At 38.5% G+C, this 14723-nt stretch overlaps 1 protein-coding gene across 2 annotated transcripts in view; it reads right to left on the bottom strand.

Moving 5' to 3' along the window:
* Nucleotides 1-1018: 1018 nt before the first annotated feature.
* The window catches only part of INO80 (INO80 complex ATPase subunit), a 70794-nt gene continuing 57089 nt past the window's right edge, over nucleotides 1019-14723 (bottom strand). The window contains exons 29-36 of one of the 2 annotated variants that reach the window (XM_026095687.2): nucleotides 10995-11067; nucleotides 9126-9284; nucleotides 7648-7750; nucleotides 6994-7082; nucleotides 5983-6138; nucleotides 4683-4842; nucleotides 3669-3884; nucleotides 1019-3041 (exon numbers count right to left, since the gene is read on the bottom strand). In XM_026095687.2, coding sequence (XP_025951472.1) covers nucleotides 2824-3041; nucleotides 3669-3884; nucleotides 4683-4842; nucleotides 5983-6138; nucleotides 6994-7082; nucleotides 7648-7750; nucleotides 9126-9284; nucleotides 10995-11067 — 1174 coding nt within the window. In that variant the 3' untranslated portion in view covers nucleotides 1019-2823. Of the gene's footprint in view, nucleotides 3042-3668; nucleotides 3885-3907; nucleotides 4408-4682; nucleotides 4843-5982; nucleotides 6139-6993; nucleotides 7083-7647; nucleotides 7751-9125; nucleotides 9285-10994; nucleotides 11068-14723 lie in introns of those variants that run through there. The other variant, XM_026095688.2, reaches the window with a different exon arrangement.

The raw sequence follows: 14723 nt of genomic DNA, 5'->3' as shown, positions 1-14723 counted from the left end.
CATTTTACTCACTTAAATAGCAGTGTTTCCGTATTGTCAACCACGAAACTTCCCTTCACCTCCTTCAAAAAGTCCCACAACTGTGTTTGCCTTTCTAGCACTAGTGAATTCCACAAATCAAGAAATGAAAATAGAACAGCCTTCATACCAATTCTTCCCAATTCCTTGATTAATATCAAGGAATCTCAGTTCTTCTATCAAGCATAATACAAAAAATAGATCAGTTTAACTACTTACAGAACAGAGATGGATACATTCTAGCAGCTCATTTCTTTATTTCACTGCTACATTAGGTCTTCCAGAACTTGCTAGTCCCACTTAAGTTTCACAAGCAGTTAGGCTATCACTGCTTTTGCCACAACTTATCATGCCACTCTGTATTTCTTTTGAAGATTAAATGATTTTTAATATAAAAAAATTTAATATTCTCAAAATTTTTACAATATGATTGAATTCACTTAATCTTCCAAAACTGCAGCAGGCAACAGTACATACTGTATTTTTCCAGTCTTTTCAGATTACAAACCATTTTTTTTCCTCTCCACTTTGCATTATACCAAATTCTGATGCAACTTTCTAGCAGTCTGAAAATCAAGACTGCATAGAAGAGTCCTTTCAAATCCTACTGAAAAAAAAACCACAAGAAAGAAAAAAAAAAGAAAAAGAAACTATGGGGAATGATGTCTGCAAAAGAAATCGACTGTATTGAATTCAACTACCATAGTTCAGACACTTATGTAATTATTTATACTATACTTGCATATATTTCTTTGTGATCTACTGCATATGTACTCCAAAGTAGATCATCAGATAACTAATGAACACAGACATCTGAAAACTACACAGTTGCAACTGAAAAAGTTACAGAATGTGACATTCCAAAGAGGGTAAATACTCGAGAGCATTGCTTTGAGGAGCATATGTCCATAGATGCATTTCCAGATGCACACCCTCCATGCTCTCAACACTAATCCTCTCATTCATACAGTTATATGCATAAAAAACACAAAGACACTGATTTACATAAAATTATCTCACTCCATTTTTATTTAAGATTTTCTTCTCCAGTTAGTAAAAGAAAGATGTGTCTCTCTTTATACATATGTACAAGTTCAGTTATAAAAATAGACAGCACATTCAAAGAGAAAAAAAGGCTTGGCATTTGTCTGATTCCCTCTAAATATCATATATATACATGTGAATATGAGGGGAAGGGGGAAGTCTTCATGAGTTAATTAAACACCACCTCCCCCTCAATTATCCCCTGCAAATTTGTTTAAAAATCAATCTAAGCTCAGTTCTGCTATTTTCAGGTGTGCAAATTAGAGGCAGAGCCAACAGGAAGCACTTGCTCCACACTGTAGGACGCCAGGCAAAGGATTTGGGGTTGGAAAAAAATTATAATAATAAAAAAGTCATCTTCTGCTGTCACAGCCCAGACCTGTAACTCAAAGCTTGCTTCTCTCTTGAGTGATGAAAATGCCCCGGCAGAACAGCCATTTAATTCAACATGTCAGACAGAAGAACTGCCCCACATCTAAATCTCAGTGCAATGCAGACAATGCTTACAGCAAAGCAAGGGGCTACGGAGGGGTCTTGCACATTGAGAACGGGGAAGGAGCAATCGGAGAATGCGAACGCGTACAGGCACTGGCAGCACTGCCTCCTGTCAGGCCTACGGGACTTGGCTATCGGTACCGCACACTGCAGTGAACTCAAAGCTTAGTGTGTGTGACAATCACAAAGATGAAGGGAAAACACACTGGAAGAACAGTCAATGGATGGCTGGGATAAGACTTAAATTTTTCCCACGATCTGGCTGGTAAGGGGAATGGCACAGTCCTATTTCTCAGTACTGTTTTTTCACTGCTCCCCTCGCACCACTCCAAGCTGCAGGACCACGCTCTGTTATGGCACAGTGAGAGGAACAGCAGCAAACTCTTCCTCAGCACTTCAGCTTTTTTCCCTCTTCTTGAGATTTGTAAATGTAGAGCCTGATTTTATTTCTAAGCCTTTAAGAGTTCAGCACACCTCAAAAAATGAGAGAAATCATTCTTAACACAGTGGATATTCATGCTGACAGACAAACTTTGAAATGTAAACTGCTGACTTGTATCTCCTTCCATGCTATGAAGCGGAGGCTGTACTACTATTCTCACTAAGCCTGCTCGAGTTCTCATTACTCTGTGGCTTCGAACCTGTTCTTGGCAAGTGATGCTGAAGACAGTCCATGCCCTGGAAACCATCTGAGACACCTTCCTTTAAATTTCAGATCTTCAGAGAATCCAGAGGACCATTCTAGAAGAATCTGAGATTCTCTGATCACCCAGCGTCCTCAGCTTAGCACCCAATTTCCCCCACATGTACACTGTCCAGTTCCCAGTACAGAAATGTCTTCTGACTCTGCAGGATACCCCTGGGGTTCAGATGCTGATTTCATAGAATAAAACTAAAGCTGGGTTCCACCTCAGGCTACAAGAGAGAAGGTACACTGGTGTGGCCTCAAGCAAACACAGCATAGAGTAGCTGGATGCCTTCTCAGGAATCTTTGTCAGGCATGAATAAAACACACAAAAAAGTGAATCTTACACGCTCTCAGTTACCCCAGACCACCTTTCCTCCTCGCAGTGTCTGCAAAGATAATTTTTTGGGATACACATAATCAAAGTGCTCACATAAACCACCCATTCCCATTGTGCTTTGATTTTCTTTTCACACACGCGCTGGACAGCAACAAGGCATTCATCTGCATGCCTTCAGCTGGCAGGGTGGTCTACTTTGAAAGCCAACACAGTTCAGACAAGCTTTGGGGGTTCTTAATTACTACCGACCGCCTGAGGTGTGGGCACCTTTGCTTTGCTTCCGAATTGGAGTTTCTGATATGAGACTGCTGGTCAGGTTTAAGCTTTTGGGGGTCCCACAAACACTGTTTCCTTTGCTCAAAGGGGAGCTCAAGGGAGAAGAGGCGCTTGAAGGTCCAAAATCTGCAAGTCCGGAAGGCCGAATAATTGCTGTTTGTAGAGGGCTACTTGCAGACATGCCTAGCAATGGAAAAGAAAATCACACTCCATGTGAGCATATTATTCCACTTGTTGCTCTTCAGCAGCAAATAAGAACAACTTTAACGGTGTTAATATACTAACAATTACTCCTAACATCACCCTGTGTTCATAAATTCTGACAGTTTAACAAAGAGGGATGTCCTTACTGTACAACTCATCTTGTGTTTATACCCTGGGGCAACCTTCAGCTGGTATAAAGCTGAACCTCTGAAACTCCACCACTGTCAGTTTAGAACATTTTGGGACCTGGTGTTGTAACATCAACATGACAGCAACATAGAAAAGCTATAGCCATGCCCCCGGGACGAACAACACTATCTAGTTTGCCCGGAGAGCAGAAGAAAAATTGTAGGAGATAATTCAATGGCCAGATGAGACTTCCACTGGACCAGCCTCTCATGGTCAGCTGCAGCGAAACTGGCTACCCTGTAACACTGCTACTATGTTGCACTGCCAACTGCCCGGACCTCAGAAGAGACTGAACAAGCACTACCAGAAATACAATACTTTAATCTATTTTTTGACAGGCTGTAAACAAACAATCCACCCAAATTCATGTGGTTGGCTCTACTCTAGGTAATCTGCTGCCTCCCCTTCCCCACATACCTTTAGAAACATTGTACCCGTAAGCTGCATATGCCGCTGCAGAGGCTGCTGCTGCCCCTGCTTTGGCACCTGCCATTGCAGCCGCACTTCCTGCTGTTGATTTCCGGCTTCTGCCTTTCCCAGTGCCTTTTGATCCGCTGCCTGAACCTTTAGGACGACCCCGGCTTCTACCTGACTGGCCTCTCCCAGTGAGAGGTGTATCTTGCATTGAAACACCTTAACAAAAAGAGAACATTCAAACAATAACTTGTAAGTAGTATGTAAGATGACTCACAACTGAACACAGTGTCATAACCACCTGCCATTTACATTAAGCTGTTAGCAAGTATTGATCCCATGGAAAGAAATTATGCATACAAAACTCTTCTCCCTTCATTAATCACATCTCATTAGCTACAACTAGCTGTTATTATTATGAATCCAATCCACAGATAGGTGAAGGATTCCAGGTTTTAATTAGTTCAGGATGAAGTACTTTCACACTTGAAAATACAATTTTTTTTCATTTGCTAGTTGTAAAGAAAGTCATCAAGAATTATGGCTCTATTTATTTCAGTGTCTGAAACTACGGTAGTTAAAAAACATTTCCCATTATACAAAATTAGAGCTGCTTCGATCATTCAGTAGAAAAAGAGAGTTGATTATCAGCCTGATGGCAAATTCAAGGAAAAGCTCCATGAGGAATACTTCTGTGGATGTCTATAGTTTGATGATATGCACGTAATACAAGGAGAGCGCTCTGTAACACAGGAACAAAGGACAAAACTCTTATGAAGAGTAAGCAATGCGGGGAACAGAGAAGTGTCATGAACGACAGACTGCAAACAGGCAGATTTCCTATCAAATCTGAAATAATATCACAGTGAAAAGGCACAGTTTTCTAAACTTTTCCCCTCTTCCCAAATCTTGTCAATCACCCACAATGTGATGAAAATGCAGGAAGCACATCACCTAGATGTACAAAAATCAAGGTTTAACTACACGTTAGTAGTAAGTGAAGGCAGCAGTACTGACCGTTCATGGTATCCGAAACTGAACCAGTAATGGAAGCAGGAGAGTTTGTCGCCCTTGACTGAGGTGCTGAAGAAGCCGGATCATCCACAATCACAAGCATATCACTACTGCTCTCATCAGGAGGGATAGAGCCCATATGTAACTCACTGCTGATTGATATCTAAACACGACAGAGAACAAAGCTGTTAGCTTCTCAGGTTAGAAAGGGGGAATGAAGGGTACAAATATAACAGGACCTTTAAAAGACACACTTACAAGTAAGTAATTGGTAGTTGTTCTGATCTGTCTTTCTCTGTGTATCATATTGCCCAGTTTCACATCCTGCCTAATCACGTCACACCTATTCACAGGTTGAGCGGCAGTAAAGATCTCTAGGTACTCCTTAATTTCAACTGATTAAAATATATGTTAAGCAGTAGGAGATTAGTGGGCTCAACAGAGATTTAAAAAACCTCTGTTCAACTGTGCATCTTTCTCAAACAGACTGCTCCCATGAGAACACTGCCTCCACTAAGACAGAAAACAACAAGATTCTTAAACTAACAATACTACTTTATCATTATCAATAAGAGAATGACACAATACAGGAATTTTAATCAGCATGGCATAGAACAAAATGTATTTGCTGACAAAAACAGTCTGCGACTCTTCATAAAAAGATGAAGGAAAATAAGATGCATGTCACTGGGAATTTACAATCTAAATTCCAGAGGCAAAAAAAACGCACTAGTTCAGAATCAGAAGCAAGGAATGAAGCAGAGAAGGAAATGCAGAAGAGACTAGTGAGGAGTACTTACAAAGGAAATGAACTTTGAGGAGTGATTTGAGGGATACTGTTTGGTTTGTGAATAGAAAGAGACCATTCCTTGTAGGGAAGGTATTTGTATGGAGAAAGGCATGAAGTTATAAATGTGAGCAGGACATAAATGCAAGAAAAAGGGAGAGAAAAGTAAGAAGAAAGTAAGTGGGACTGCAGGCAGGAATAGAATAATTTTGGAGGCAGAAAGGAGGGGGAGTCAGGGCACACACCTGCTGTAAAAGAGGCAGGCAGGCAGGCAGCAAATGAAGAGAGGGATGATAGCGTGACAAATAACACAGAGGAGATGCAGTAGCAGATTATTTCAGTTGTTATATTTTCAATAAACTATTTTCACTTTCATGGTTCACCTTTAGGACATCTCACTTCCCTGCATACTTCAAGTTCCATACTAGCTAAAAAAAAACACAGAAAGGAAGAATCCTACAGGCTGTAAAACCACCATTGAAATCGGGTATACTTCAAAGAAGCAGCAAGTCTCACCTCACTGAAAGGGCTAGGCATAGCAGAGTCTACACTAATGAAGGAATCATCGCCATCAGCAGACAGGTTGGAGTTATCAGCTGAGGGAACAAATGGGATCACCAGGTTCATGCCCTCTTTCTTTCTCTTCCCATCTAACTCATCTTCCTTCTTCTTCTGAAATAAATAAAACAATACAGAGAATGAAAAATACAATAAAACAGGAAGAAAGGGAACAAGCTAACTGAAATCTCAACATCTGATTCAATACAACTCAAGGATGACCTTGCCCAGAATTAACCAGAACAAGCTTCTGAAGGACAGAGTAGCAGATCCCTTAGGAGCTGCTTCTTTAGATCAAAGTTTTCTGGGTTTTGTTTTTTCCCCTAAAAGAGCTGGAATGCTGTAGAATCACTCTTATAGAATTACTTTGACTTCCATTACATTTTCAAGTGAGCTTGAAATTCTTTACCATTATACTGAATTCCAATTAATTAATGCAAAGATCCCCATTCCAAAAATCCAGAATTTTCTTGAACTAGTTTTAATGATCATTTTTTAAACAAACTAACCTTCCCTCATTCCACACAAGCCATGAACCACAAAACACAGATAAAACCCAAACAGCTACATTTACATTCCCTGGTCAATAGTCCCAGAAACTGTAATCAAGTCTCCATTTTATATGCCACAAAATGATCATTTGATCATTTAATTTTTTCAAACAGAAGTCCCCAAACTGTTGTCTGTAGACTACTGATGAATCTACAAAGCTGTTTTGGTATGCAGTACTTCCTTATTTTTCAAGCTGTATATCATATTAAAAGACAAATCAAAATGCAGTACATATTTTGTAATATCCCACTTCTATGTAAGGAACTGCCACTGATTGATGCTCAATGGCGAAGGGAAGTAGGACTTATTCATCAGATTGCCTTTGCACAAGATGTTTCCACATTACATGATAGCGTGCCTGAAGCTTTTCAGTCTCTCTTTATCACTAAAACAGGCACCCTCTTTGTATCAAAGTACCTTTTCAGCATATTTTTCCCTTTTACGTTTACGCTCCTTCACACGATTTGTCTCTTCCTGCTGTCGCTTCTCTTCTTGACGCTGACGCACTGTCAGAACAGAAATACAAAGTTGTCATCGCTGGAAAGTTATTTCATATCCCTTTATGAATATTATGAGAAACTTTAGTTCCAATAGAGCTGTGAAGAAAAACCAGCCATATTACTAAAACACACTGAAAGGCTCAAAAGAGAACTATTATATTAAAACTTTTTGTATCCAAATTACTAAAAAGTCTTCCTGGGAAATTCTTCTTTGAAGCAATATAAAAGTGAATGCCTAATCTCAAAAGTATAATGAAAAACAGCATTCTTTATTAATACTTGCTTGTTATGACCTACATAATTCTTGTCAAAACTTTGCCATTCAGGAACAATGTAATGATCCTGAACAAGTGCCAATAAAAACTTTATCACATCATTATGTCTCTTTTACACAACTTATCCTCTCAACTCTGCAGTGATATGAAACCAGCTTGTACTAACAAGAGCTGGCAGTGCAAAACAAGACAGGAAACAGAAGTGGTTATCAGCAATACATGTGTTTGTAGAGATAAAAAAACAAATTTAATGAGCTAGAAGATGGGGTGAATGCTGCAACATGAATTTCACGTACATTTCTTTTCTAGTTCCTCATCATCCAGTAGAAGGCTAACCACCTCTTTTGGTTTCAAGGTGTCAGGTTTGAAATTGCCACCTGAAATCACCATTCGCTGGATCTAGAAGAAAAAAAAAAAAAAGAAAAAAAATACATCACACAAAGAAGCAACAAGCTTTTTCTCGTTGGCTTTCAGTGAAGAAAAGATGCAAGTGCAAGCGTGTGAAAGTCAGAATAGTCTCAACTTCTCTATCATACTAAAGTAAGCAGTAAAACTTAAGAGATTTTATTGATAGTATAATTATGAAAACAGACAGCAACTGAGCTAGAAAGCCGAAAACTGCCATCCCTTGTGCAATGTTCTACACTTCTTCTAAAGCAACATGTAATGAACAACAAAAATAATGAACAGTATTAATATATTGTTGAACATTAAGTAAAGATAAAGCAGTACTCCCTGCAAGGTAAATATTACCAGTCCTATTTTTCAAGTAATTTGCATAGAGGTTCATGTAAATCATATTCTTAAAGGGTACAAAATTTTCAGTCTCCTTGACTGAAAACCTAAATCTCCATATTGAATCTATTTCTCAATTTAAGCAATTCACTCAATTTCTATAGCTTCAACCATACTAAAAAGAAAAAAAAACCCAAAAATAAAAAAAAGAAAGAGAGGTGCAAAGTATGAAAAGAGAATATACAATTCAAGACTGGAAGCTTTAGTGCAAGTCAATTTCAAAGATTTGTATCAGCAGCAAAAAGACTACGCTCTGTTTTCAGGTTAATGCCAGGTGACTCTAGTGCAGTATCCTGGAGCGAAATGGATGAGATTCACCGGGGGAAATGTGAATGCATTCAATTGGAGATGCTTCAATTGCTACAAAGCAAAGTAAAAGCTAAGTAAAGAAAAGCCAACCAGTGCCTAAGTAGGAAGGAAGCTAAAAGAATCCCTGAACACCCACAACGTCTGAGTCTTGCATATATTATAGGTATTGCCAAAAAAGAAAGAGAAATTGCTTTATTTTTTCTTGCCAGCAAAGTGTTGTGAGGTTTAAAGTTTCTAATACATTTACTGCTTAATGCTGCAAAACACTGAGCATTCCTGGGAACCCTCACACCCACTTGATACCTTGCAGATTTCCTTAAAAAATTCAGCTGTGATATAACAGTATAATATTAAAGGAACCAGTAGCCCTACACTGCAAAGGTGGAAGCTCTTGCCTTAAAGAGGCCTGAGTTGTTTCGGTGTGTCATAAGAAATAGTTTTCATGAAGTCATGGTGTGAACAACTAGCTTCTTCCTACTTTATATAATGCAGCTGTAGTGCTGCTGTAGTATGGACACAATTTTTTTTTTTTTTTGGAACAAAGATATTCACTTTTGGCTTCCCTTCCAGCTCCTGGCAGAGACTTTTCTTGTTTCTTCATTCATTTTGATAGATGTTTCCTGATACCATTTCTACATGTACTTGTTCCAGATGATTTCTTTGTTCCTACCTCACTCTTTTCCTTGGCCCTTTGTAAGATGCGCTCCTCAATGGTGCCTTTACATATCAACCGATACACAGTGACTTGCTTTGTTTGACCCAGCCTGTGAGCCCGGTCCATGGCTTGCTGGTCCACTGTTGGGTTCCAATCGCTGTCATAGAAAATTACCTGTAAAAGAACACCAGAACAAAAGGGATTAAAAAAACCACACATTTAAAAAACAGTTAAAAAAAATATACCGAGAAAAATGAAAGTTCCGCTATATAACCTACAGAACTATCTGCTCACTGCAAGCTGAATTCACCTACCCTTGCACAGCACTCTAAAGTCTTTTTCATTGCATTTCAGATGCATTCAAACTCCTCAACACTGTGAATGTTTTAACTTCTACAGAATGTCTTTAGAATCTTATCTTTAAGAAGTCTGCTTTGGAGGCACAAAATTCTGAAGTTAATCACATTAAATCACTGTCATGTGATTGGCCTATGACTAATTACATCATGAATCCATTTTTACATTATTTACATTAAACATTTACATTATTTACTTTGAAAAGAAAAGTCTACCAAATTAGAATTTCATGTGAACAGCAACAGCCCAAGTATAATTTTTTTCTTTCAAGCCTGATTAACATCTCATCTTCTAGTGCTCTTACTACCCACAACCGAAACACCACATTCAATTTATATAGCCCAGTCATTTTAACATTATGCGCAGTAACCATACAAAGCACAGATGTTAAAAGAAATTTAAGGGAGCAAAGTGAAGCATTCAGAAAGTCACCACAACTGAGAACTAAGACTGGTCATGTAAGGAGCCTGCAGGAGTACACATGTATTTCCATCTATTTCCTCTCTTGAAACAACTTCAGTCATGAGAGCTTTCCAGTTCTGATGATCCTACAGATACCTGCTCTCTTTCAGTTTCTTTAAGTGATAGCAAGATATGATGGGAGATTTAAAAAAGAATTATATAGTAAGATTTTAAATTCGGAGATCTTTGGTTTTGTGTGGCTAATGACAACAGTTTGTCTTGGGTCAAATCTGCATGCACACAAGGTACTAGGTTAGCAGCACCAGAATAGCTGTTATTCAAAAGATGAATGGTTCATATAGGTCAGTATTCCTTCCCCTAGTGATTAGTGTCAACTGCTCCACAGTGCAAATTCTTGCAGTTCACCTAAAGCAGTATGCATTTATATCATGAATGAGTGGGAGGGTAAAAACTTATCTTTCCTGAATAGCCGATATTCATTTATTGTCTTGAAGTACAAGGACAACTCAACTCAACCACAACTGACTTTGTATTTTTAAGGACACTGCTTTGCTGTACAGGAAAAAAAAGGCTTGTTGATAACATGTGCCATTATTCCTTTTGTTACTGAACCTTAAGAGCAGGAAGTCCATACACGAAATGGCACTCATTGCATGAAAGTGTCATTTGCATCTGTAGACCCCTTCAGTCATCCAGCTTCTTTCCAGATTATCCTACTGAAGTATGTGGGGAGAAGGAAGGTGTCTCCAAACGCAACTGAAAACTGTGTACCAAGTGTGTGACATTCTACAGCTTTATTACCGAAATAATACTGTATTACAAATATGAGCAAAGTAAACAAGATTATGCAATTTCATGATGTGAATGGCAGTACTAAAGAAAAAAAATATCAATCAACACAGCTAGAAGACTTTCACATAGAAAGATCAGTTTTGCTACATAAATTGCAGGGATGGGAAGCAGGAGATGAGCATCTTGGAAAAACTGGTTGTAGGGGGCATATGAGTCAGGAAAAGCAAGGAAATACTAAACTGAAAATTAAACATTAATAAGCCAATTTTCATTCTGTATAAAGCTTTGTAAGCTCTGCCAAGCTCCACCTACCGTATCTGCAGCTGTAAGGTTAATGCCCAAGCCTCCAGCTCTTGTGCTTAACAGGAACACAAAGATATCATTCCTGAAAAGGAAGGAGAGTAGAAAAACCCTTATTTTGCATACAATGAACAAGAAGTAACCACAAGAAGTTAACTTTTTGACCCATATAAAGTTATCATAGTTATTTCTCTCTCTTGAACACTTCAGAATGTTTTGTGCCATTCACAGACAATAAAAAACAAAACATATGAAAGGGAGTGAGAGAAGTTAATATTCCAGTCGCCCTGATCTGTAAACACAAACATTCAGTTTGCAACAGCAGCTCCTTATTCTCTAATCAAAACAAACCAGGGTTTGCTTATCTTGCCTACATTGGAAATTAAGATTTCATTTGGACAAAGAACAATTTATAGTTTCACAGAACTGATCAACGTTAAAAAAAAAAAAAAAACTTGCCCTGACAATGCTCAATTGATAAAGAAAGAAAAATAAACGTTGAAACTATGTGGATTCAAGTTTTGTTCTAAATTCTGTGCTTTGCACAGAACAAAACTTCTTGGAAGAAAAAAAAGAATAATCTTACTGATAATAAAAACAAACTGTCAAACACACAGGTACATTAGAAAAAGGCCAGGACTCACAGGCATGAATAAAAGTCCCCAGTCTGAAAATTTCTGAACTCTAGTCCTAATTCTGTTGCTGATTTAAATTAATAATTCGGATCTCTTTTGTTCAATTTCCTTATTTGTAAAAAGAGTATAAAATGATTCGCCTCAAGACAGTAATGTAAGGATTCAGTTGCGATTGACTGAGAATTGTTTTGAGGATAAACTATGTAGACAGTACTAACAATCAGATACTGCACAAAAGAAAAGTCACTCGTCTTGCTCTAACCCAAGCTCTTTGAGATTTGTTGCCTGGAAGTGAATTCTATTATTAGTGCACATGCACTGTCTCACCTTGGAGCCTTTTCAGTTTGCACTAACTGTATGACATTTACATTACTTGGGATTCTTCGGATGGCATTAGAGTCAATTACACCTCAGTTGCCTGAGATGAACAAGGCTCCCTAGACAAAATGCCACAGTGGAGTGAGTATAGGCCATCATTCCAAAACACAGTTCAGGAAAGCCATCTCTGAGTACCTCCTTGGCAGACCCACAGATCCTAACAGACATACCAGCCCTGATGGCTACACATGCTGGCCCAAGTGTTAGGGATATTAGCCATTGATACAGACACGAGGCATCCCAATACCTACTTTCAAATAATCCTCTAAACCTAGTAAATCCTTTAGGTAACTGAGGAAGGTGGGGGATACCAGACAAGTACCTCTAAAAGTCCTTTCGGGCCTAGCTACAGTCTGAGGAGTCAGACAAAATGGACAACTACTGTTGAGATTCAGTGGCAGTTTTAACACTTAGCACACAGAAGACAAAAACAAAAGAAACAGGTCTGTACATACTGGATGCCCAAGTACTGATGGAAACTCTAGTGACAACAGTGAAATCAGAGTTTCTGCTAAGGTTGTGAACCTCACTGATGCCACTAGTCAGTCAGCAGCATGTTAACTGTGTTTAACACCCTATGGATCTGGGCACAGGCTGGTACAAAGCAGACAGTAGTACCAAGGACACCAGAGGGGTTGACGCAGTGCACTTGGACAGTGACAGAGCCAGGTCCTCTGCTTCACAGAAGACACCGCAATGCCACATCTCTTCAGTACCATACTGTCAGCACTCCAACACATGTAAGATTAGTAACCAGGGACCACAAACTCTTGCTGAATGAGCAGCATGGGACATCTCCGTCTAGAGTAACTATTTGTAGGTAGTTTGTCCCTGAAAGTCCAACCATTAAATTTAGAGCACCTTTCTTGTCCTTCCTGGAGCAAGTGCAGGTATACTGCATACTATCAGGCCCATGTTAGTATAAGTCAAACATAAAAAACCTAACGGTTTTGGAATCCATATACTTGCAGGCCAAGCAGAACTGGTTATTTTCTCAGGACTCAAGATTCAAGACATTAAAAGTATCAATTTTTATCTGGCAAAGTTGTATCATAAAAAACAGACTCTCAAAGAACTAATTCTGGTCCAAGTTAAGCTTCCCTCCCCCAACCCCCAAGAAACTGCCAAAAGACAACAAAAATAATTATTAAAACTAGGAATTAACACAAAAAAGCCAGGAAGTCTGAAACTAGAACAGAAATATTCTGGCAATCTGAAATCTAATAATATGAAAATCCATCTTGAGCTATGGACAGTTAGGAGGAAGTAAAGCAGAGTAGTCAAGCTCTAGACTTTATCTACCAGGTACAAAGCCAAAGGTGTCTGTAAGGGCATGTTCATAACGAAGGTAATCCTTGGCCAGGAAGTCTTTTCACTGTTGCAACGACAGTGGAACATGCATATAGACAGTCGCCTGAACATCCAGTTTTGAAATGCTTCTGGAAATGCCGTATGAAAAGGAAAGAAATAGTATAGTGCCACAGACTATATACTCCATGGTTATATATTTTCAGCACTCTGCTAGGACATCCTGCAGGATAGTTTAGTCTCAGTCATGCTTTTTTTCTTTCCCCTGGAAACATTTCTCAGAAGTAAGTCATGTATAAGAGGAACTCAAATAATATTTTAATAGGAATTCTTGTTTAGACTGGCTGACCTATATCTCAAAGGGATTTCCTGTTGAAATGATTATTTTTCTTTAGCTGTTCTATTCATTAATAAAAATAAATTCTGTTCATGAATAAAAACAAATTTTTGACTTCTTTTGGTTAAAGAGTCTTACAGGAAGAAGCATCGGGATTTCAGGAGGACATCATAACCAACAAGGAACCTACTTCTGACAACTGGAAACAGGCAGAAAGGTTCTGCACAGTACTCTCACTTCAGGTATTTGGCACGCATTCTTTTTAGGTTTTATGGCTCAGAGGAGCTTAATAAAAGGCTCTTCATTGCACACAGTCCCTCAGGTCTTTAAGCTTCATATGAACTAGTGGCCTGAAAGACTAGATATTACTTCCCCTCCAATCTTCAATTATGATACCTTGGGACTGTTAATGCAAGGACCATTCTCTGTTCGAGAAGGTGTGCTTTCACCCTGCAGTATGCAACAAGCTATGACCTTTACTTCTCTGAAAACAAAGTGACCACATTTTTAAAGGTCACATCATCATTCAGGAAGGGTAACTTTACTAAAGTATCATACCATCTCTGACTGAACTACTACACCAAAGCGACATCCTATCAAGCCATACCTAACAATCAAAAGGAAACTCAATAGCCATAAATTCAATCATTATAAATCATGTATCTCAGTGGAAGCAAAGTTATACTAAAATATATGAATTTATAATGAATACATAACTCTTCCTTTCCTGATATGCTAGTAAAAGTTGCAAGAAACCATTTTGTTTTACTAAATTGAACTAGTCAGCATATCTTACTATTTAATAAAAAAAATTATCATTAATATATCAGTTTAAGATTTCTTAATAAATCTTGCTGCATTAAAGATAAAATTAATTAATTATACTGCCATTCCATGAAATCATGCTTAAATGATATGGTTTGTTTTACTGGAATCTAGATCAGCTTCAAAAGCTCTAGCATACCCACAATTTTCTAATTTACCTTCAGAGTGCCAGTTCTCAGAGCACATAGTAACCAATGAACATTTGCTCCCTCTCTATTGAGGTGTCTATAAGCAAGAGCGTATATGAAATGGTAAAGA

This window comes from Dromaius novaehollandiae, chromosome 5, assembly GCF_036370855.1.
Source record: "Dromaius novaehollandiae isolate bDroNov1 chromosome 5, bDroNov1.hap1, whole genome shotgun sequence".
NCBI classification, from domain to species: domain Eukaryota; kingdom Metazoa; phylum Chordata; class Aves; order Casuariiformes; family Dromaiidae; genus Dromaius; species Dromaius novaehollandiae.
The sequence above is the reverse complement of the archived record's forward strand: the minus strand, read 5'-3'. Positions and strand labels throughout refer to the sequence as shown.